Here is a 24,732-nt window from a genome sequence, read left to right on the forward strand (position 1 = left end):
TGTAACACAAGAAAAGTACACCCGCGAGATTTGTTACTCCGGAGTAAACATTTCGTACGAAACTGTTACCCCCTTTACGAAAAAATTACTCCATCTTAACACGAGCAAATTACTCCCCAGGACAGGTTTACTCCGAGTAAACATTTCGTACGAAAATTTTACTCACCTGACGAATAGATATTTAATAAATCAAGTTACTCCACCCTAACACGAGCAAATTACTCCCCACCAGACAGGTGTACTCCCGAGTAAAAATTCCGTACGAAACTTTTACTCTCCTGTCCCCTGTCAGTCCTGGTGGTCACGGTGGAAGAAGTGGAGGGAGTGGTAGCGCGACATTCCGGGCCGTTTGCGCGAGATCCCATAAGGGCGTTATCCCATTTCGCCCCCATCCCATTTTTGCGACATTTCACAAGCCAAGCGTCATTTATTTCCATGTCATAACCACCAGCGGCTCATCCCATTTAGGCGCCATCCCGTTTTGCTGCCATCGCATTGCGCCCCCATCCCTATTTCGCGACATTTCACAAGCCAAGCCGCGTCATTTTACTATCGTGTCATATACCATTAGCACTATATCCCACTGTTTTGGCGCCATCCCGTTTTGCCGCCGTTCAATTTTGCCCCCATCCCGGGCACAAGTCAAGCGTCATTTTAGTATCGTCACGTGTCATACCAATTTATTGAGGTCTAACGAATGACGTATCACAACGTGCGCGGTCGTCAAAGCCGCGGGCGCCGCCGTGATCATTGCGCAGACGACACTTCTAGACCGCCAATATTTTTTGTGCGCATCACGTGCTCCACATAAATCGGCCGGAAACAAAGCAATCGGGAAACCTGGATAGCGCGCCGCCATCCCGGCCAATTTTCGCCATCCCATTTTCGCACCATCCCATTTTCGCATCTCTTCTACTAGCCAAGCGTCACTTTACTATTGCATCATTCAACTAGAGAGACATTCCGTTTGCGCGACATCCCATTTTGTCGCCATGAGTACGTCGTGCAAGACTCGAACGTTCACGGCCGCGACTGACTGAACTATAAACTGCCCGGGAGTAAAGATCTGGTACGAGATTTTTACTGGAACAAAAAATTTGGGGAATAAAAATTTCCTTGGGGAGTGCCTTTCTCGTACGAGATTTTTACTGGGAGTAGAAATTTCGTACGAAATTTTTATTCCCGGAGTCAATTTTTCGTGGAGTAAAAATTTCATATTACACCGGTGTACTCTACAGTCTCAGCTGTGCATGTCAACATTGTGCTATTTGTGGCCACACGTTTCAAGCCCCTAAGTCTGGCTAGTTCGTGTTTGACATTTTCAGTTTTCGTGTGTTTCAGTCTTTCGCAAATAGCTTGTATGGCCACTTTGTGCGCGGTTAATAGTCTACTGCAAGCACAAAGCAGTGATTCTGACCGTGGTGAAAGTTGGAAGTTCAGTTGCGGAGTTCATCATTAAATTTGTCGTCTGCTGCGATCAAGATGGCGACCGTTCAGTCACCCGAGCACTATCCAGCCGGCGATATTGTTGTGCTCGACAGAGGCAACGGGACGCGTGTTATTGTTCATCTGCACGGTATGAAATGTTTGAATTGTTTGTATTTTTAGTATCATGTTAGGTAACCGGCGTCAACGACGTGAAGTGAACAGCAAACCAAACTCTGGCACGGCGTGTCACCAGAGTGTCTGTATATCTATGTCATTATCATTATGTGTGTATGATCAGTTGGTCTGTCCGTTCGTCTGTCTGTAAGCAGTGTTGCTTCATTGGGTAATGGTGCTCTTTCTCTCTCTCTCTCTCTCTCTCTCTCTCTCTCTCTCTCTCTCTCTCTCTCTCTCCTGCTTCCAAAAGTCTTGCTCCGCGGCCAGTAAAAATACTGCACCTGAGTGTACATGTTTGAGGGGGGTGGAGTGGGGCTTGTTGACAGTGGCAGGGAGGTTTGTTGCTTTTATCGGTTGTAGCTGTTTTTTAGGAGGGGGCCGGGGTGGGGGGGGGGGGGTAGGGGGGGGGGATGTCCACTGATTCAGATGGACTTGGATTGCATGCCGAATATTGACTTGGGTTGTATGAAGGTCATTCTATTCATATGCAAGTTACATTTACCATCCTGGTTCAGTCCATCAAATCTGCATGAACAGCTTTGAGGGGTAAACACTGAATTATAGAAAGCATTACTGTACTTCAAATAATTAAAGTCACAGTTTCCTTGCTGTTTACCAAGGTACATCGATTATAATGCAATTAAAGCCTAGGATCTCTCTTTACAAAATAAATACATGTGTACACACCTGCAAGTAACATCTAAACAGCTTTTAAGTGTTGGGTTTTTTTACTCTCTCTCTCTCTCTCTCTCTCTCTCTCTCTCTCTCTCTCTCTCTCTCTCTCTCTCTCTCTCTCTCTCTCTCACACACACACACACACACACACACACACATGCTCACACTCTAGCATAAACACACACATACACACACACACACACACGCACACACACACACACACACACACACACACACACACACACACACACACACACATGCTCACACTAGCATAAACACACACATACACACACACACACACACACACACACACACACACACACACACACACATTTCCTTTGCCCAATCAGATCAATTCCTCTTAAGCTAAGCCTGCTTCTTTATGTTCTTCATAACTTTTAGGTGTAAATGTAGTACTGTGAAGTATATATATAACACTTGTGTTTGCTTTGAACAGGTGCTACTGTGTTGAGCTGGCAGTGCAATGGAGTGGAACATCTATTTCTGAGGTGTGAGCACTACAGTTGTGAGATTTATTTCTTGTGTTGTGATAAGGAAAGTGTAGTCACAGATTATTTTTTTTTAATCATTCATGCATTTGTGGGATCTGTACAATCCATTCAGTTATTGGTCTCTACATGCAATACATGTACACGTGTACACACACCTCTTTTCAGCTAACACGTTTGATTGACAGACTTTGCCTAGCTGATGTTTATGTTATAAGTTTCCATTTGCTTTATTTGTTCCGTCTGTATACTTTCCTTTCCTTTTTTTGTTTCCAATGTTTATTTTTGTAGTGTTGTTGTGTTTTTCTCCCTCCTTTTTTTGTCTCATGGTTTTCTCTGAAATTGTGTATGTTTTAAAGGTAGCTACTTTGGCTCTCTCTGTCTGTGCCTCCTGGCATCCCTCTTCTCTGTGTCACGTAAGGGCTAAAGGCTGTATCCAGTATACAGTGGAACCCCCCTTTTAATTATGATACCCAAATGTATACTCAAATGTGAGTAAAGTTGCTGAAACAAATTGTTGGTTTGGCTAGTAAAGTTTGCTCTCAGGCTAGTAAATTTTCAGAATCACCAGCCAAAGGCTAGTACACCATTTTTGTTACTTTTAGGGCTCACTGTACTGTTTTAAAACATACACTTGTGTTACAGCTCCACCAGTGTGTTTGACAACAAGAAAGCCATTCGTGGAGGCATTCCTGTAATTTTTCGTAAGTACTGACTTATTTCTCTCAATAAATATTACTTGCAGATGAACTTTTCTTGTTTGTTTCTCTGGAGAAAAAAGTGTCATTTAGAATAGAAACTGGCAGAAAGAGGAGAAAAGCGAAAGAGAAAATACTTGTATCAGACATGCAGGCATTCTACAAGTCAATTATCTATTTTGATCCTTTTCGATGTTAATCCTTTTTAATTGCTTTGCCTTTACTTAAACCAGCATCAATCAAAGAAAACAAACTTTTGTTATTGAATCTTCTGAAACTAACATGTTTTAAATACTGTTAGCTTCCTCTCAGGCAGTCCACTGAATGATTAAAATTTAATGAATTGCCTCCAAATCTGTATAATTGTTGAAAAGACTCTTCTTTTGCACAGATAGGAGAAAACACAAAACGATGCACAAAACCTGTCGTACAAGAATATAATCAGACAGACTCAGTTATGTTGTCAGAGTAGGATTACTATTTTTATATAGTTTGTTCTCACACCTATGCCCTTAAATGTACATGTAGTTGGTATTTAAATTGCAAATGAAGCGTTCATGCAAGCAGAAACATGTATGTTTGATTCAGAACCCCCACCCACAATTCCAAATACCTTGGTTTGAAGTAGTGACATAACACATGTGGAGAATATGCTTTGAAAATAATAAATGTTTTTTTATAATGACAGTCTCACTTCTCAGGCTGTTTAAGTTTTAAGAATACTTATTAAAAAAAAAAACACCAGAGGAAGCAGTTGATAATGATAAGTGTCACTTTTCAAGTACACAACTCTCCAACTGCAGAGCGTCTTCTTCATCCTATTCTCACCAGAGAAATTTAGGCATACATTTCAAACGTGTAAAATGGAATTTAGACTTCAACTGTTACTGTGAGTTGTCGTGTGACTTCATTGGAAATATAATATATATACAAGTGTTTTTGGCCAAGGCATAGACATATCCTAAATATAGATCCTTGACGAAGGGAAGTACTTGTACGCACAGATGATATCCCCTAATAGACGAATTCCGAAAATAACTCGGTTGGGTTTGTATGGGTTGTGAAAGAGTGAATACCCTTGCTTTTTACCCAGACAAACATCGGAGGGTCCAGTCACTAGCAAGGGGTGTGTGGGAAACACGTGAACAGGAGCATGTGTGAATTTATTTGTCAGAGAAAAAGCAAGGGTATATTCACTCTTGCACAACCAGTACAAACCCGACATAGTTATATCCGAAAATCGTCTATTGTGACAATGTATGTGCAGCCCAGTTTGGACCGTGGTCACTTGGTCCACAGCATGGGTTTGCTCGCACCAAGAGATGGACCAATGTCATTCCTCCCTCAACGGTAAGACAAATATCTTAGACAGTAAAGAAGATGCTCTGTTGTTCCAAAAGTCAATAAAGACGCAGGTTCTATTAAAATGTGGATAATTTTATAGATATGTTAATTCAGCCTATTTAACTCAATACTCTTACACATTAGTTAAAAAAACTAGTTGTCTCTTAAAAAAAAAGTTAATAGTTCATAATATCAATAGGTGCTAATTATTAAATTCCTGAGTTATGGTACGTCAAGAAAAAATCAAAAGTGGTGAATACTTTCAGTGCAATAGTTTCCTCCCTTATTCAGATGTAAGAAGAAGAAAAAAATTGAAATGCTGCTCTCTTTGACTTTGAAGAAGAATGATAGATGTGTTTTCCTCCTTTGTCGCTTCAGGACAAGAACGGTAACATCATAGCTGCTTTCCAGCTGGAGGATGATGATGAAACCCGTCAGATGTGGAACCATAAGTATGTAGGAATTTTAAAATATCCTTATTGTACAGTGGAACCCCCCTTTTAAGACTCCATCCTTTTAAAGACCTTGTTTTCTCAGACACTCATAACCTCTGTAAATTATAACCCCCATTTTCAGACCCCTCCATTTTAAGACTTGATTTTTTTCAAATTTGTCGAAGTCTTAAAAGGGGGGTTCCACTATATTGACAAGACTTGCTGGAGCAAAAAACAAAAATAACTTGATGGATAAAAAAGAGTGAAAGAAAGAGAGGTGGTACATTGTATCAGTTTGCAAATAGTGGAAATCTTGTGAGTTAAATATTATCCAAAGGCAAATGTGGTTGTTTCTCAAAATCTGCATTCCTACAAAACAGATCAGATTTAAAATGACGACCTCAGTGGCAGTAACAGCCAAACAGGGGCCTGTTTTGTTAATGTGCGAGCAAATTCTTTTAATGAAAAATACACAGACTTATCACTGTGTCTGTGTTTCGGGTGTGACACGATCAGAGTCTGACGCTTTTGACAAAAACGTATGTGTTGTTTTCTTTGCTTGGTTGGTTGGTATATGTGCTTGATGTAAAACGAAAGCGTAACATGTCGAGCTATAGATGTAAACTGACATCAGACTGCAAAAAGGGAAGTAAGTTCATTCATCTCAGTTGACAATGCATTGAAAGAGTTGTTTCCCTTCAAACAGGTTCAAAGTGGTTTACACTCTGATGTTGCTGGACACTTCCCTGGTGTGCAACTTTGTCGTACACAACACAGGTGTGTTTTTATCCTTTGTCTATCAAACAGATGCTTCTTGATAGTCATTCTCTTCCTTTACTCTGTCATCTATTTTGTTTTTACATTTAGTCAAGTTTTGACTAAATGTTTTAACATAGAGGGGGAATCGAGACGAGGGTCGTGGTGTATGTGTGTGTGTGTCTGTCTGTCTGTCTGTGCGTGTGTGTGTGTAGAGCGATTCAGACCAAACTACTGGACCGATCTTTATGAAATTTGACATGAGAGTTCCTGGGAATGATATCCCCGGACTTTTTTTTTCGTTTTTTCGATAAATACTTTTGATGACGTCATATCCGGCTTTTTGTAAAAGTTGAGGCGGCACTGTCACACCCTCATTTTTCAATCAAATTGATTGAAATTTTTGTAAAGCAATCTTCGACAAAGGCCGGACTTCGGTATTGCATTTCAGCTTGGTGGCTTAAAAATTAATTAATGACTTTGGTCATTAAAAATCAGAAAATTGTAATAATTTTTTTAATATATAAAACGATCCAAATTTACGTTCATCTTATTCTACATCAGTTCCTGATTACAAAAACATATAAATATGTTGTATTTGGATTAAAAACGAGCTCAAAATTAAATTTCCGAAATCGATTTAAAAACAATTTCATCTTATTCCTTGTCGGTTCCTGATTCCAAAAACATATAGATATGATATGTTTGGATTAAAAACACGCTCAGAAAGTTAAAACGAAGAGAGGTACAGAAAAGCGTGCTATGCAGCACAGCGAAACCACTACTGCGCTGAACAGGCTCGTCAGTTTCACTCCGTTTTGCACAAGCGGCGGACTACGGTCATTGTGAAAAAATGCAGTGCGTTCAGTTTCATTCTGTGAGTTCCACAGCTTGACTAAATGTAGTAATTTCGCCTTACGCGACTTGTTTGATTTGTTGTGGTTATGGCCATATTTGACTGATATCAATGTCATAAGATTCAGCTTGGCAGTTTCCATTATCGTGGGTCTTAGATGACTTTTATTATCACTTTTATAACCTTCATACCCACGATTCTGTTTCGATATGTGTCTGCTTGTTCATGACAGAAAAAAGACATCTTTGTTTTTTACTTCCTTTCTTTTGAATTTATTCTCATTTTCAGGTCTACGGTCAAGTTTTTTTTATAATTCTAAATTTGTAGTGAGTTTTGTTGCTTTCGTTGATATTTTCTACACGATAAAGTTGATTCATGAGTTTTACTCTTGTGCTTTGTTGGTCACATTTTGTGTGCAGGCTCCAGCAGTTTTGACTTCACTTGTCTTCTCCATACCTACTTCCGTGTTGCTGACATCAACAGCACAAGTGTGCTTGGCTTGAAAGGCCTGAAATATGTGGACAAGGTTTGTGTGTCTGCCTGTGGGCTTTTTATTTCTGTCTTGTCTGATTTAGGCATGAAAAATATTCAGCGTTAACTGAGTTCTCCTACCAGTCCTAGTTTTCCTCCTAACCCAAGAATTTGTTATTTAACCTGTCACAAAAAAATGATTAACATAAGTAACTCGATTTGCAGACTACAGTAAGGAAGAAATTCTTCTCCTACATTTGCGTGGCACAACGACTGGCACAAGTTCCAACCAATGAAAAGCTTGGGCAGGAAAATAATAACTTGAATACTAAAAAATTCTAAAACAAAAATGAATTAGTGAAGTAACAACCTGGCAACTAGCTACCCAAATTTGTTTGGCCTTGTCACTGGAAACTGAAATTTGTTAGGGGGCCTTACAAGCTGGCAGTGTGCAGCTAGCACATGCTCACATTCGCTGGTAGAATTGCATAAGCCCTGTCTGTCACTCTGCAAGTGATCTGTTTGGCTAGCACAGTGTAATTTATTCTGACTTCAGTGTCTACCTGTATATTATTCTTTCAGTCTGTTTAAGTTTCTGCCCTGCCTCCCCCCCCCCCTCTCTCTCTCTCTCTCTCTCTCTCTCTCTCTCTCTCTCTCTCTCTCTCTCTCTCTCTTAAAATAAGATTTATTTGATCTCTCTCTCCTGCTTGCTTTAATTTCTAAATGTCAATAACAATACATGTATGTATAAGTATTACCATCTTTGTCCATCTGTGTGTCTGTCATTGTGTTTGTCTGTATGTCTGTCTTTTTCTCTGGTATTGTGTTTTAAATCCTACAAAACTTGCTTATAGTTGACCACAACAGCATGTTTGGTGTTCTCACTAAATAGACAATGTTTGTAATAACACTGTCTGCTTTATTGAAGCACTTTTTTACATGTGACTTTATAGGCCAGTCACTAATGAGAGTTGTGTCTTCAAACATGCTCCTTAATTAAGTTCCCTGCCAGCACAATTAATGTTTATACTTTTCACTTGGCAGTTTCCTTATTTCCTTGTGTGTATACTTCACAAGTGTGTATGTGTGTGTGTGTGCCTGTTCATGCATATGTGTGTGTATGTGTGTGTGCATGTGTTTGCGTACATGTTTGTGTTTGTGTGAATTTGTGTGTGTGTGTGTGTGTGTGCACATGTGAACATGATAAACATGCAGTAGTAAATATTATAACAGCAACTGCCCTTTTCTGTTTTAGATCAGGGAGTCAAAGGAGTTCACAGAAGAAAGAGATGTGGTATCAGTTGGAGAGAAAACTGACAGGTATTCTCTCTCTCTCTCTCTCTCTCTCTCTCTCTCTCTCTCTCTCTCTCTCTCTCTCTCTCTCTCTCTCTCTCTCTCTCTCTCTCTCTCTCTCTCTCTCTCTCTCTCTCTCTCTCTCTCGATCTCTCTCTCTCTCTCTCTCTCTCAAAAGCCTTTTCTTTTTACCAATCAGGCATGTGTTATTTGAATTATTCCTACATATGTATATACGCAAGACTGGGACCACCCAAACAATAAGAATACTGTATCTCCACATGTGTTTGTATCTTGTCACTGAGGTGAAGGGGTCACAAGTAAGTGGTGAGCTACACCCGGAATTCACACGGATAGGACACCAGGCACTTGGCAATAGTTAGTTTTTTTTCCTTCTTTATATCTTGTTACGTTTTGTTTCACAGTCTTGTTTTAGCGGCAAATGCTTCACTCAGGTTTTTTTAACTGACCGCATTATATGTTCTAATTTTACTGATTCCGCCTTCAAAGGCAAAATTAACTTTGGACTACTTTTAAGTTTGTGTGTCAATATGACAGAGCTGTCTGTAAGTTTTAGCTAGATTGCACAGAATGATAGATAAACAGAATACTACATGGCTTCATGTGTGAAATTTGCTTTTTCAAACATTAAAAAGCTTGCTTTTGCTGACATATATATATAGCATTTAAACAAAACAACACATGTAAAGCTGGTATCACAAAGGAAGCATGCATGTTGTGTTCTCTGCATTGTAGTTGTTCTTGTTATTCTTGGTTATTCTTGGTTTTTTTCCAAGTAAATGTGAACAGAGATCAGTCCACGAATATAGTTTCTAATACTATAAATCTGTATTTCGTATTCATGATCAGCGAAAACTAAATTAAGTTTATCTGGTTGTTTCAGAGTCTACAAAGATTCCCCTAAGACTGTGGTAATACAGACTGCTGCGAATCCTTCCATTGAGGTCTCTACATTGAGTTTCCCTGACACTGGTAAGTAGTTAGGAAACACCGTAGCAGGTTTATTTCAAGAGTCATATGATGATGATGATGATGATTTGGATGAAGGCGATGATGATAATGTCATAAGGTGGAGAGACACTTGTGTCTTGTCCCAGGGATGCCTTCTTATCACAGGTGTCACAGTATAAAGTAGAATTAAAAAGGTTTGTGAGAGTGTACTTATAACACATGATTCACGGGGCGGGAAAATAGCTCAGTCGATAGTAGCGGTGGCTTCAAAACCAGTTGTCGCTATCCGTGTGGGTTCGATCCTCACGTTCAGCAAGGGAGATATTTCCCAGAGTCAACTTTGTGCAGACTCTCCTCGGTGTCCGAACACCCCCGTGTTCACGCATGCGCATGAAAAAGAACCCAAGTTCACAGCAAAAGTCTCAGGGCTTTTGAACATGAATACGGATGAGACGATAAACCGAGGTCCCTTCGTGTACACTACATTGGGGTATGCATGTTAAAGATCCCACGATTGACAAAAGAGTCTTTCCTGGCAAAATTGTATAGGCGTAGATAAAAATGTCCACCAAAATACCTGTGTGACCTGGAATAATAGGCCGTGAAAGGTGGATGCAGCGCCTAAAGGCAGTCGATCTACTGGCCGATGTGAATGCGTGATATATTGTGTAAAAAATTCCATCTCACACGGCATTAATAGGTAACATGCGCCTTGAGTCGTCTTGTGTGGTGTGATACGTGCGCGATATAAATCCTCGTAAATAAATAAATAAAAAAATAAATACACGCATGCAGGGAAAGAAATTGATAGCGCCGTATACTGTATGGTAGCTCGCTTTCCCCTGGGAGAAAGCAGCCCCAATTTCCATGAGGGTAACCTCACAGGACTCTATGAATCTTTACCCTTAATTTTCTACAGTGAAGAGAGTGAGAGTAATACAAAATTGTCATGGTTTTGCTACAGTGGTGTGGAACCCTTGGGAGGAAGGGGCCAAGAGCATGGCTGACATGGACGATGATGGGTGGCGCCACATGCTGTGCGTGGAGGCAGGCAAAGTTAGCTCCTCTGTCATTCTGGAAGCAGGAGACAAGTTCGACTCCAGTCAGACCTTGAAAATTCTCCCCAATTGACTCAGTCGGATCTGAAGAGAAACTGTGATATGTGGGAGGGGAAGAATTAACTGTGATGGATCGTTGAAAAGCCTGAATTTTGCTTAATTCTTTTTTTCATTTTGGACCAAATAACGTACAAAAGTTAAGATGGTGGCTTCATTCTGTGAAATTACTGTATAATATGAAACCGGAAATTCCAATTTTGAGTGAAGCAGAGACATGTGAAGCCCAGGGCTGGTGTGTACGAAGTCAACTCGACTAGATGGGAACCAGCTGCGGGGTCGGGTTTGCTGAAATCGCATATTGACGTCGTCATGGAATTTTGGCATAACTCATTTTAGACACCTTTTCAGCAGAAGGCCAAAACTAAATATTTTTATTATGAAATAGTGTTTTTATTTGTACCTGGTATGGATAGGAAGATAAAAGAACGTTAAATCATGTATTGTCCATATTTTTTGGAGAATATTTCTCTTGGAGAATGATTTACTTAGACTGATTTACTTAGACTATAGGACAAAAACATCCAAATCAGCGAGAATCGAGTTACGGCAAAATTCCTGGATGACGATGATATTCAGATTTCGAGTTTAACCAATCTGACCCTGTTTCTTTTATGATTTGACTCAAAAGACTTTTTTGTTTATTAACAATTGCCCTTGATCATGCACACACGCAAGCTTGTGCCATTGCAAACCTGATACCTGCATTAAAAAAACGTTGTGAGCTTGTTTTATATATATATTTCCATTGAGGCATTTTGGTAAGAATCAAAATTAAGGCTGAAGCCACTATGAGACTGAGTTTTTAAATAATCTTGCTACAAAATTATTTGTTTAACTTATTATGCTTTGGTACTTTGCAATATATACAATATGCGAACATGATATAGAGTATGTTCTCATGATATGTAAAACTGATATAAAATAAAAAAGCCTTATGAACATGTAAGACTTCGCTGACACTTACATGGGTGGGATTCTTCCGGTATATTCCGGAAATCCGGATTCGTAATGTCTGGGGTTAATTTTGTTTTGTTAGTTAATTATACAAATCCTTCAGCGTCTGGGGTCCCTTTAAAATTCTTCAGGATTCATGACATTTTTCAGTCCAACCCATGCACTTACTCAGAAGGTTCCAATTTAAGCTTCAATACTGCGAGTTATTACTGCCCTCAAGACAAGTTAAATGAATCTTCTCTCATGAAAACTTTTCATAACTTTAAAACTCTTCCATGTTCATCTCTGGCTTTTTACTTTTTGACTCACCTGAGTAATCATGAGTCTTAAAAATATGCAGTGTTAGGCAAACAAAATTAACATTGAACTCATGGTTTTCTCAGATGTGACTCGGAAGCCTTTGCAGTGAATCGTTGAGCACTTCCAGACTTTGATGGCCCTTAGGCACAATAATAGTCTGCTTGACCTTTGTCAAATTTCAAGGTCACAGCTGGGTATTGTTTGGATTAATAAAAAATATATATAGGCTGGAGCTTTGAAACTTCACGCACTCTTAGACTTTGATTACTTCAAGATATGACGCAATGCAGATTGATGTTAGTCATGTTTCAAAGTCATAGTGGGTCCAAACTTGTATTTGCTTATCATTTATTAAACCTGCATTGCTTATTCACATTAAATGAAACCACAGGAGCTTGTATCCAACCGCCGGTCGATCATTATTTACTCCTGCATGCTTATTATTTACTGCTGCATGCTTACCCTTACAACATTGTACTACTATTTAGTAATAAATAGCAGTAGTAAGGAGACTCTAGGGAATAAGGAGTAAATAATGATCGACCGGCGATTGGATACAAGCTCCTGTGAATGAAACTATCTGTGGGAAAAAAATATTTTGTCTTTCATTTACAGATTGCCTTTTTTGTTGTTGTATATCCTCTTGCATTTTTTTTGTTGTTGCTATATTTGTATGTTTGTCAAATCGCTGTGTTTCTCTTACCTTGAATATTCCGCTTGGTAGTTAGTAGTACTGTAGTTCGTTGGGCACTAGTTTATGAAAAAGTCTTGTTTGTCAGAGATGAATAAAAAGTTTTCAATTAATGTACGCTTTTCCTTATGCAAATGTCAACTTTTTCTGCTTTGTTGCAAATCAGTGGTTTTTGAACATTTGGGGCTGCACAAGTGTACTTATGTGATGGTTCTGGGGAATAAACAAAATAAAACAATCATTATGTGTGTCATGTTGTAAGTTAACTGCAGGCCAATGCTTGTACGCCCGTACTAGCAAGAATGGGCCAGATTGCACACGCACACATGCATACATCTGTGCACAAACACACACACATTAACCAACAACAAACACACACACACACATGCGCAGCATATGAGATGAACTAGTACACACACACACACACACACACACACACACACACACACACACACACACACACACTTTACTGTGAAATGAAAATTATTGACTATAATCAGCTGAAAACCACGCAAGGCAACCTAGTTGTTATAAGCAGACCCCTAAAATCCAAGCAGAAATGTTTAAGCATGACATTACATTAAAATTTGGCTTGTGCGTTATAAAGATTGTAGAGTCATTTTGTTCATATATTAGGGCGAGAACAAAGCATCTTCACAGACAAACACATCTTTCCGACTCAACGACTCAACCCCTCTTTTTTTTCTAAGATTTCCGGTCCCTGTTGTAAGGTTTTTCGCCAAAAGAAAGAACCTGCTTTTCACTTGTTTGTGTTGAAAGCCTCTGTAAATTTAACTTTATCTAAGACCCACCCCCTTCCCCACCCTTTATTTTAAAGACCGAATTTTCTAGAATTTTGGTAGTAAGAAAATGGGGGTTACTGGGGTGCATTCAACATGCACAGCCACTAAAAGCTTATCGGTTAAAGGTTGCGCGTTTGCACAATATGTCTGTGTCGTTTTGCAAAACAGATTGTTTTCAGTTTGTGTGACCTAGTTTAAAACTCTTGTCAGCGTTTTTACTGTTCGAGCTATTTGTGTGTGTGTGCCGTGCACGTCTGTCTGTCTGTCTATCTGTCTGTCTATAGTATCTGTATATGTTTGTTTGGATCTGTGTCTCTCTATGTGACTATATATCTGTGTATGTATCTTTGTGTGTCTAGGTGTTTCTGTGTCTGTCACAGTGTGTTTCTTAATCCAGCTATGTCTGCGTGCCTGAATGTTTATGCCAGCTTTTATCTGTCTGTCTGACTGTCTGTCTGTTAATCTGCCAGTCTAATATGAGAGCAGTTCTCGTGTTTCAGTCTATAGTTCGTACATTTGGAGAAAAAAAACTCGGCCGATAAGGTCGCTTCTAGAAAAAGTCTCCATATGTGGCCTTGAATCAAAAAGAACAATCGACAGAAATCTCATGTAAGTCTTTCGTTGGTATTTTTTTCTCTTTTGTTTTTCTTCTTTTTACATTTAGTCAAGTTTTGACTAAATGTTTTAACATAGAGGGGGAATCGAGATGAGGGTCGTGGTGTGTGTGTGTGTGTGTGTAGTGTGTGTGTGTGTGTGTGTGTGTGTGTGTGTGTGTGTGTGTGTGTGTGTATAGATCGGTTCCGAGAAAACTACTCGACCGATCTTCATGAAACTTCACATGTAAGTTACTGGGTATAATATCCCCGGACAGTTTTTTTCTTTTTTTCAATAAATGTCTTTGAATACGTCATATCCGGCAAGTATAGAAACTTGAGGCGGCACTGTCACGTTTTGGTTGAAATTTTGGTCAAGTAATCTTCGACGAAGCCCGGACTTTGGTATTGCGTTTCAGCTTAGAGGCATACAAATTAATTAACGAGTTTGCACATTAAAGTTGTCATTAAAATCAAATTTTCGCAAACAGATTAAAAATTGATTGCATCGTATTCTTCATCAAATTCTGAATCTAAAAATATATACATATGTGATGTTTATTCTGAAAATGTGATCACAATTAACGAAAATAGATTAATTAGTACTACGATTAAAATTTTAAAAATCGATCAAAAAATGATTTAATCTTATCCTTTATCATTTCCTGATTCCAAAGACATCATATATATGATATGTTGTATTCAAAACAAGCTCAAAAAGTTAACAAGAATGCAGAAAAGCGCGCTTTCCTGCTTTGCGCAATACGCCGCTACCGCGCTATTCTGGCTTGTCAATTTCACTGCGTTTTGCACGTGGGAGATATAGAGAATACTACATGGCTTGCTGTGTCGTACCAGATTTACACGAGTTGTTTTTTTAAATATTGAACTGCGAGCGAAAGCGAGCTGTTTACTATTTGAAAAAGCAACGAGTGTAAATCTGGTACGAAACAGCAAGCCATGTAGTATTCTGTTTATCCTACATACTGTACTTACGTGTATTTCACTGAAAATGTCCTGCAGTCGAGGCAGCTAAATTGAAGACGCTTGTTTTGGAACCTCGATCTCTTCTAACGCCTCTGCAATCTATTACGTCAAAGCAAAGAAACGTCACCCTGAAAGTGTGGCGTGAGGTGTTAGTTCTAAATAATCATCGAGGGTAATTAGCGAGCGCAATTTGTGTTTCTATAATGACGTTTGTCTCGGTGACTTTGGCATCATAAGCAGTGGAAAAACAAGTCCCTGCCAGACTTGCTTGACATGAGCTCATTTACATGATATACACACGTGTGATTTGAACGATTATTATCTCACGAGTGTCTCTCTCACGTATGTAGGATATAAGCGATTTCCTTCTCGCGGGGATTGACGAAGCTGTACAGTTGTGAAATAAAGAATTGACACTGTCACTATGATTGTCGTTATGTAAAAGAGGACTTACAAGCGCTGGGGAAACACATTTTTTCTCTTTCTCAGACATAAGTTACACATTTTGCTGCCACTATTTAGGTTGAAAGTGCTAAAATAAGAATTCATCAGACTAGTTTCGCAACCGGACTAAATGACGGTTTGTATGAGGCAGTACAATCGCGTATTCCTTTCTCTGTGGCGCTTACGAAAGAAAGGCATGAAATTCAAACATTCACGGAAACAAATTCTCAGCCAGGGCTTCCCGCAAGATGCTTCGTTTCATGTAATAATGCAACAAAAGTGACAACAAAATCATCATGATTAAGACGCATGCGCGCAGTGTCGCCGGATAAACGCTTACTATCGCTGTGAGTGACGTGCCAGTTCAGTCTGCTGCGCTGGACTGGGTTTTGATGTTGGAAGACCTGTTTTTCGTAATTGTTCTTTTGCGTTCACATTTCCATACCACCCAAGCGCGTGGTTGCTTTTTTTTTTTTTTACCAAAATTGATGCCCAATAATAGTGTTATATTAATTTGTGTTGAAGTTTGCGGAATGCTGAATTTTTGCAACCATACTAAAAAAACGTTATTACAGTTTAATCAAACTTTTTTGAAAAGGTCCAGTTCGTCCAAAAAAAGCATCAAAACGCCATGATATTTTACACTCTTTTGGAATTGTATTAACAATATTCGTGTCAAATTTAAAAGCAATACAACTAGCCATTACAAAACAACAGGGTTTTTACCCACATGGCCCAAACACAATGACGTGAAAACAAGCCTTTTACGGCTTCTGACGAGGCTGACACCAGTCTACTTCAAAATGGCAAAGCAACACTGCTAGGCACAACAGATGAACCGAATAAATGTGTATGGGTAAAAAATGAGTTGTGATTCCATTTCTTGCTTTTTTTAATTATTTTTTTATTTTATTTTAGTGTCTACAAGTTCGCTTTTGCGAATTTGATTTTGGGGGGTGTCCTAGGTCTCCGGTCCACTGCATAAACACTAGTTCATGAAAAATTAAACTCTTTATTTCATACGGTAAGGGAATGAATTACCTTTCTGGCAATATACTTGGTTTTAACATAATTGGCCGCATCACAAAGATCTACAGCTAAATGTATCTGTGTACTTTTTTATGACGGATAGTGTTTGCCACAATGCGAAAAAAGACGATTATTATAAAAACGTTCTGCCACTTCTAACGTATGTATTACGAGGAAATTACAGAAAGAGAGATGTTTTCCTCAGTGATTTGATTCTGTCGACGTAGGAAAATAATTGCAGAAATCAGCGCTAGGCTGTGTTGTCGTAAACTTTTAACTATAACTATATACCGTGCTGCAACATGCTGTGTGGCTCATATCTTTATCAGTGCATTTGACCGTTAATCCAGATAAAGACTTCAACCGAACTAGTTTCACCAACCTGAGTACTCGAAATCAAGGGAAAAATACCGTACCAGCAATGTAGTGGATGTTTTTGTTGTTGTAGTTGTTGATACGCACTTTTGAAGTGACATACCGAAAAATTTTAAATACAATTCATGTTACCGATTAATTTGTTTTCTTGAGTTTTTGTTAGTCTAATATTTTATTGCTATGAATTTCGGGTAGTTTCCCTATCAGACTCTCAGTGCGCAACACACTGAAGTTATCGATTGTGTGCCCCCCCCCCCCCCCCCCCCCCTGAATTATATGTCTAAAAAATATATCCTTTAAAGGCACAGTACGCCTCCCGTAAACCATCTCAGATACTGTCAGGCTTTTACACACAGTACTAACACCCTTTCATTTACACACTCACCGCTTTTAAACATCCTAGGTGCCCTACGTAAAGAGCAAGTAATTTTCAAAGAATTAATTTTGCGGATTGTCTGATCAGACAATCGGACGGTGCGTTTTGGCGCTAGACCTAACTTTTAAAATCTAAATAATAAATTGACAGCTTGTTACACAAACATTCTTAAATCATAAAAGAATTATTTTTTCATCAAGACAAGATCAGTTCAATTCGAAGTTTTGAAAGTTTGAAGAAAAAAAAAAGCCCGGAAGCAGGGTCCCGCAAGGTCGTGGTTCTCGTAGCAGACGACGGTTTATGCCTATCGCCAGTTCCTCTGAACAGTCAAAAGCCATCGCTGGAGTTCGTGTGAATCGCAGCCGTTTGTTGCGTTTAGATTCAGAGGTACATAATAACTTGCTATTGCAGATAAGCTTACAGCGAGTCGCATTGAAATCACAAACTGACGTCTACATTGTGAAAAAAAGGAAACAGGATCACACGGGTTCACGATGGCTCATGGGTAAGATAAACCACGCAAAAATACATTCTTTGAAAATTGCTCGCTCTTTACGTAGGGCACCTAGGATGTTCAAAAGCGGTAAGTGTGTAAATAAAAGGGTGTTTGTACTGTGTGTAAAAGCCTGACAGTATCTGTGATGGTTTTCGGGAGGCTTACTGTGGCTTTGACGTTGATTGCTCACCGCTCAAATCGGTATGGACGCCACACAAAAAAGAAACATCATCTGTGTGGCCACTGTATTCAAGATACGAAGTTTTTCAGGTTACAATGATCTATTTCAGGCGCTGCAGCTTACTCTGATCTCAGTAGTCGTTTCAACTTTGTTGGTCCATTTTCAGCAATAATATTGTTATAGCCTATTCCAAGGCGAGAGTGAGCAAAAAAGCTGAGCTCTACAATTTCAATTTCAAGAAAATGTAACCACCGACATAAAACAATGGAACATGAAGACATGTTGTCTAAACTAAGGGTTTATTGCTGACACAACCTCGACATGAACGACTTGTGTATACAGAATCTTACGGAGATAGAAACACTGAGCACAACAATTTCTGGATATTTTTGAGAGGTTTAGCCCAGATGTATGACAGCACATTTTTTGGTCGGAAATAAAGGTGTATTTGAAGATCTACCTTTCTTCTGCTTAAAAATGAGTTTCTTGGGTTTGATCAACATTTGGGTATGACGTCACAGGTTCTTGTTCACGCCAACCCTAACAAATGGAGTTGTTTTTTTTTTACAGCATGATTCACTTTCAACCGTCGAAACGGGGACTTAAACTGAACAATACTTTAGGGGCATGTGAGCGGGATGGTGTTTTTGCTAGGTAGCTGCAGTTGATATGCAATCAATCTTAAACTATACATATAGATAAAGCCTTTAAATGAAAACAAAACACACCATTAGTTAATATGCAAAGCGCTTTGCAGGCATGAAAATTCTCCGTGTTTTCCGTATTTTTGAAAAAAATAAACCGTATTTTTTTTTATTTTCCGTATTTTTCCTTTTTTTTTTTTTTAATTTTTTTTATTTTTTTTTTTTTTCCTTAGTCATAGTTATAGTAAAATAGTTTTGGGGCCATGTTTGAATCCAATTTTAAGGCTCAGATAGCCCCAGATTGCACCAAATTGCACCCTTGAAAAAAAAAAATTTCGGGGGGGCATGCCCCCGGACCCCCCTAGAAGTCTTCGCGCCTGCAAAACTTGGCGCTACGCGCCTGCGAAACTTGGCGCTATGCGCCTTCGAATTTTGTTTTCAGTATTTTTTTTTCTTTTTCAGTTTTCATGCCTGGCTTTGAGAACGTCAAGCGCTATATAAATCTCCCATATAAATAAATAAATAAATGAATTAACCAGGTTAGGTACTTTTATATCAATATAAAAAATAGAATATAGATAAAGCCTTTCTCATTTAGTGTTTCTCTGAGACCTTAAGGTAGTCTTCTTCTTCTTGTCGTTCGCTGTTAGATCGTCAGTCCGGACTGCAGGGCGAAACGTGCTGTCCTCTCCAAGTCCTCTTTGGGGCCGTATAGCTTCTTTTGTAGCGCTGTCTCCTCTGGCCTCCTTAAGGTAGTGAATTCCAGGCTTGATTTATACAGATCTAATCGGAGGAGGGGGACTAGAAATGTATTTGGGTGTCGTGGATTATTGATTACAAATTTTAAAAGAAGGGTTGGAGGTGTTCTTTTGTTCATGATTGTGTGCATTTTAATTGCTTTATTTTAAAGCAACCCCCATTTTAAAGGCAGTGTGTTTATATATGTGTAACCTTTTGTTAGAAGTGTTGTATGTTTTAATAGATCAACTTTGAGCGATCGTGTACACAAATTTAGCAATAGCTTTCTTGTATTAGCACTTACAGTGTCCCATAGTGTCAATAATTGTTTGCATGCGCGCGTAAAAAAACAATTTTCTACTTTCAACATTTCAAAAGTGTTTCATTCTTGACAGTAAATGTACATGTATCTTCATTGAAATTGTCTTGCACAGTTCTGAAACATGAGCAGTCCAAGTAGATAGACTATCATTTCTCATAACACCTAATACTTTTGAGAGAGAGAGAGAGAGAAAGAGAGAGAGAGAGACAGAGACAGAGACAGAGACAGACAGACAGACAGACAGAGAGAGAGAGAGAGAGAGAGAGAGAGTAACAGACAGACAGACACATAGACAGACGCACGGTCAGATACACCCATACTTGTGCAAACTCGTTCACATCATTACAGTACATTCCAAAGAAAAGGCAGTGACATCACACCGACTGTCAATTCAAGCTGCAGTATTCTATTTTTATTTTTAACAAGTCATCTCAAACATCCAGCTTATGCATTACATGTGTGTGTGGTTGTGTGTGTGTGTGTGTGTGTGCGTGCGTGTGTGTTTGTGAGTGTGTGTGTGTGTTTGGGTGTGGGTGAGTGTGTGTTTGCATATCAATCAGTTATAGTTGTTGCCCAAGAAGGGTATCATATACGACCTAATCCCGTCCTTTTTTTTTTATAGATTGATTACAACCCTTACACTGTGACTAGTCTGAATACAGCAAGAAACCACTGAATGAGGTAACGCTAGAATAATAGTCAACAGACTGACCAGCTCTGAGCCAGACTCTGAGTCCCTGAGCCACGTGCACAACAGCATGGATAGAGGTCGACTCTCCCGGTCCTGGGTCTGTCGTTTTGCCGTATGCAACTAGTGTACCATCCACAAGCAGGTCAAAACGTGCATACTTGTTTGTTGTGAGAGACCCCGAGGTGACGGCGAAGAAGTAGGTGCCACTGTACGGCGCTGTGAAGTATCCAGTACTGCTGTTGTAAGCGTTGCCCTCATTGGTCAAGACGGTGGGGACGATCATCGTGTCGCCGCTGCTAGGACCAGCGTTCTGAAGACCTCGAGCATGGAAGCTGACGTGCCGTCCTGTTTTCGAAACAATAATTGGACAAGAAAAATGTTCATTCAAAATGAACAGGCGTCCATGTTATTTTGACAAAATGAATATTTTTGTTAAAGAAGCTGGCAAGCACACCCTTTCGAATATAGCGGAAGTAGTTTCGACCCTAAATGCTTAAGTACTTAGGCCTTAAACTTAAGTACGGGTTGATAGAATATTTTAATGTAAGCAGAGATGTCTCTGATATAAGTGCAGTTTATTTTCAAAGTTTGGAGTCGTAGATCATTCTTTTTGGATGCAATGTGACTAGCATGTATCGGTGAAATTTGTTGTTTAATTCTGCAAGCAAATGTGTGTGCTGTTATTGCATTATTTACAAAAAACGCACAGAAAAAAACACTATTTTCGACTACTCACTGCGGAGCAGAGCGTGCAATATACGCTCTGCTACAGAGTTATCCCACGTGCGGTTAGATAGACGCTCATACATGTAAGTACAGTTTATTTTCTAGGTTTGGTATCGTAGATAATTTTTTTTGAATGCAATGTAAAAAACAGGTATTGATACAGTTTGTTGTATAATTTTGCAAGTGAATATTTGTTTATTGGCTGCATGTTTGACAAAAACGTTGTAAAATAAACACTTTTTCGTTGCTTTTATTGTTTGCTTTGATTGCAGCCAAACGACTTGCTCTACGGGGCTGAAAATAAAGTGGAAGACACTTTGAGATATAAGGAATTGGATAGGCCATCATACGAGAAGGTGTAGAAATCTGCATGCTGGCAGCTTTAAAGTGTTACAGCGACATCAGAAAGCTCTAAAAGCTTTGTTTTTTTTTTTAAATGCATGATTTTCATAGTTTGTCACTTTAGACAATTTTTGTAATAATTAATTTGATCGGAAAAAAATAGTGTAATATACAAATAAGAAAATTTTTGAATCATATTTTTGCTATCCTTGATGAGAAGCGAGTTGAAATGTGCCTAAATAAAGTCACACCTTAACATTTTTTAGTTTTTGCCCACTAAGGCATTTGCAACATGAAATTTCAGTATTTTTTAAGTTTTTACCCCCCCCCCCCCCCCCCCCCAATTGACATGTTTTAACAATTTGAAGTTTTTGTCTAAACATGAAATGACATTCTAAGATCTGAAAGCTTTTTTTTTTTTTTTAATGCAACGTCATGAATAATATTTTTAATTTTTTGCATTAAAGAAGCTTGCAAGCACACCCTTTCGAATATAGCGGAAGTAGTCGATGGATGGTGCTTCTGTCCCACGGACTGGTGTCCATTAGGGAGTAGCTCTGTAGATGTGCTAGTAACGGAAGTAGATTCGACCCTAAATGCTTAAGTACTTAGGCCTTAAACTGAAGTACGTGTTGACAGAATATTTTAATATAAGTGCAGTTTATATTTCAAAGTTTGGAGTCGTAGATCATTCTTTTTGGATGCAAAATGACTAACATGTATCAGTGAAATTTGTTGTTTAATTCTGCAAGCAAATGTGTGTGCTGTTATTGCATTATTTGAAAAAAAACGCACAGAAAAAACACTATTTTTGACGACTCACTGCAGTTATCCCAGGTGCGGTTAGATAGACGCGCATACATGTAAGTACAGTTTATTTTCTAGGTTTGGTATCTGTTAGGAAACGCTACCGTTGCTGAACTTTAGTTCGGTTTTGTGTGTTGCATGTAGTTGACTTATTTGTACTTTGTGGGAAGGTACCGATATTATATTTTGTAAACACAATATTTATGCTTGGACGAGAATGCAGGTGAACTTTCTAGTCCTGTCAAAACAAGTTGTTTACCATGCTGTTTTAGTGTGAGTTCGTGGCGTTCGATCGGATTAAGGGTGTCGGCACCTTTTGATGTACGTCACAGAGAACGTCACCATTCTAGTCCATGGGCGGTTCGCATATAATGTAGTTGTATCATGTTCGGTCTGGAATATTCTCGAGATTGAGTATTTACTATATATGCCAGCGCGATTTGAATGTTAAAAAGCTTCTATTTGAGTTCTGCTAGATCTGCAGTTGTATGTATTGAATGCTGAATAAATCCTCGAACTCAATTTGACGAGTTGTTTTCTGCTGCTGCGAAGACGGGCGACGTAGAATAAAAGAACACAACTATACGACGTTTGAGAACTTGTGGCAATCTCAAGTGTCGTGTAACAATTGGGGGCCAAGCCAAGGATCTACGTTTAACGCCAAGGGTTTTCCAGCAACAAGGACCAGTGTCAAGACAGTCACAGGAGGTAGCCATCAATCGGGTGTATCCTGAGGGATCAGTATTGAGACTACGGAACCGTGGATTCGGTGTGACTGGTGAAGAGTTTGGTAATCGCCGCAGCTCGGTACGGTGAGCGACGCCGGAGTGTATCGGGATTACAGAGGTTAGCTGCCGTTTGGACGAGACGGACTTCGTCGCGGAGCTAGTGCATTAATACTACGAAATACGACTGAGGTACGTCGTGTACGTATCGTGAGCAGAGTGCGCCGTCACGTTAGACGAGGAGGGTGGCAGCCTGCGTCTACGAAGGTGACCAGCGACGAGAGAAGCATCGGAGGTGCAGTAGAGACTGTGTTCTTTTAGAAGACTACATTCGTCTACGTTCGGGGCTGTGAAAGAATACAGACGAACGCACCGGAAAAGACCAGAATGGCTGAGTTCTGGGCAAAAGGAGTTGAACTGGGACTGAAAGGCAAGCAGCTGACGGAGTTCGTCGAGTCCCAGACACGACTGCTAGCGCAGCGTGAAGAAAGACAAGCGCAGCGTGAGCGTGAAGAAAGACAAGCGCAGCGTGAGCGTGAAGAAAGACAAGCGCAGCGTGAGCGTGAAGATAAAGAAAGACAAGCGCAGCGTGAAGAAAGAGAAAGAGAAGCACAGCGTGAAGAAAGGCAAATTGAGCTGAAACGCTTAGAGCTCCAGATAGAAATGGAGACGAAACGCTTAGAGCTTCAGACAGAAATGGTGCGTGTTCAAAGTGAGCACGAGGCACCACGCCAAAGAGATAACCAGCAGCAAATGTTACACAGGGCACCGAAACTTCCAGCATTCGCTGACGGGAAGGACCAGATCGACTGCTACCTTGCAAGATTCGAGAGGTTCGCTGAGAGTGCTAGATGGCAGCGCGACGACTGGGCGATTCAACTCAGCGCACATTTGACTGGGGCAGCACTTGAGGTCTACACTAGACTCTCAAACGATGACGCCAGAGACTATGATGTACTGAAGGAAGCTCTGTTGCGTTGCTACAACTTCACTGAAAGGGGCTACCGTCAACGCTTCCGCGAATGCCAGCCATTGTCTGGAGAGACACCGAGCCAGTTTGTGGAGCGCCTGTCGTCATACCTGCAGAAGTGGGTGGAGTTATCAGGTGAAGAGCAGTCATACGAGAGTCTGCGGGACTTGATCGTGAAGGAGCAGTTCCTTAATGCCTGCCCGAAGGACCTGGCGACCCGCTTGGAAGAGCAAAAACTGCGGGGTTTGAAGGACATTACTGATGCTGCTGAGCGTTATCTCATTGCTCATGGAAGGACCCTGGGGACGTCAAAGTCATCGAAACCTTTCCAGAAGAGCGGGAACCAGGGAAACCAACCTGCCAAGGGACAAACTGAGTCCGCACCATCATCCAATGAAGGGCAGAACATAACGTGTTTCCTTTGCAATGCCAAGGGCCACCGAGTCGCCAACTGTCCCCAAAAGAAAAATAACGGACATGTCAATGACAAAGCGCAAGAACATCGACGGAGATATTACGACAACAAGAGGCAAACGAGTGGCTCGAACCAACAAGTATGTGCGAGCAGCGTCATACTACCAAGGGCTGCCGAGCAAGTGGATACACCATCGGACGTGGAAGAATGTCTATCTGATGGCCAGCTTCTACTCGCTAATGGCAAGTCAATCTCTGTCGTCGCCAGCGCAGCTGTGTCAGTGTCGAACATGCCCTTGTCGAAGGGATTTGTTGAGAAGCAGGAAGTGACCGTTCTCAGAGATTCGGGCTGCAATGGAGTCATTGTCAAAGAGGATCTGGTGCCAACAGAGAAGT

The 24,732-nt window shown here is 40.0% G+C and overlaps 3 protein-coding genes across 3 annotated transcripts in view; 1 reads left to right on the forward strand and 2 right to left on the reverse strand.

Moving 5' to 3' along the window:
* Positions 1 to 24,732, reverse strand: part of LOC138982854 (furin-like protease kpc-1) — a gene marked incomplete at its 5' end in the record, with an annotated part of 381,789 nt that overhangs the window by 229,230 nt on the left and 127,827 nt on the right.
* LOC138982786 (uncharacterized) lies at positions 1,238 to 12,914 on the forward strand. Its single transcript, XM_070356127.1, has 10 exons — positions 1,238 to 1,576; positions 2,735 to 2,786; positions 3,432 to 3,490; positions 4,752 to 4,834; positions 5,207 to 5,280; positions 5,969 to 6,039; positions 7,294 to 7,400; positions 8,601 to 8,665; positions 9,543 to 9,631; positions 10,575 to 12,914. The coding sequence occupies exons 1-10, from the start codon at positions 1,483 to 1,485 to the stop codon at positions 10,739 to 10,741; spliced, it is 861 nt and encodes a 286-aa protein (XP_070212228.1). The 5' UTR covers positions 1,238 to 1,482; the 3' UTR covers positions 10,742 to 12,914.
* The window catches only part of LOC138982791 (uncharacterized), a 38,992-nt gene continuing 34,311 nt past the window's right edge, over positions 20,052 to 24,732 (reverse strand). Inside the window, exon 6 of the mRNA XM_070356140.1 lies at positions 20,052 to 20,697. Within this exon, the coding sequence (XP_070212241.1) occupies positions 20,309 to 20,697 (389 nt within the window). The 3' untranslated portion in view covers positions 20,052 to 20,308. The remainder of the gene's footprint in view (positions 20,698 to 24,732) is intronic.

Source organism: Littorina saxatilis, linkage group LG1, assembly GCF_037325665.1.
Source record: "Littorina saxatilis isolate snail1 linkage group LG1, US_GU_Lsax_2.0, whole genome shotgun sequence".
Classification (NCBI taxonomy): domain Eukaryota; kingdom Metazoa; phylum Mollusca; class Gastropoda; order Littorinimorpha; family Littorinidae; genus Littorina; species Littorina saxatilis.

Coding starts and splice junctions, on each gene's coding strand:
- LOC138982786 (XM_070356127.1), top strand. CDS start 1,483: ATGGCGACCGTTCAGTCACCCGAGCACTATCCAGCCGGCGATATTGTT. Junction 2,787..3,431: donor GTGGAACATCTATTTCTGAG/GTGTGAGCACTA, acceptor CTTGTGTTACAG/CTCCACCAGTGTGTTTGACA. Junction 6,040..7,293: donor CTTTGTCGTACACAACACAG/GTGTGTTTTTAT, acceptor TTTTGTGTGCAG/GCTCCAGCAGTTTTGACTTC.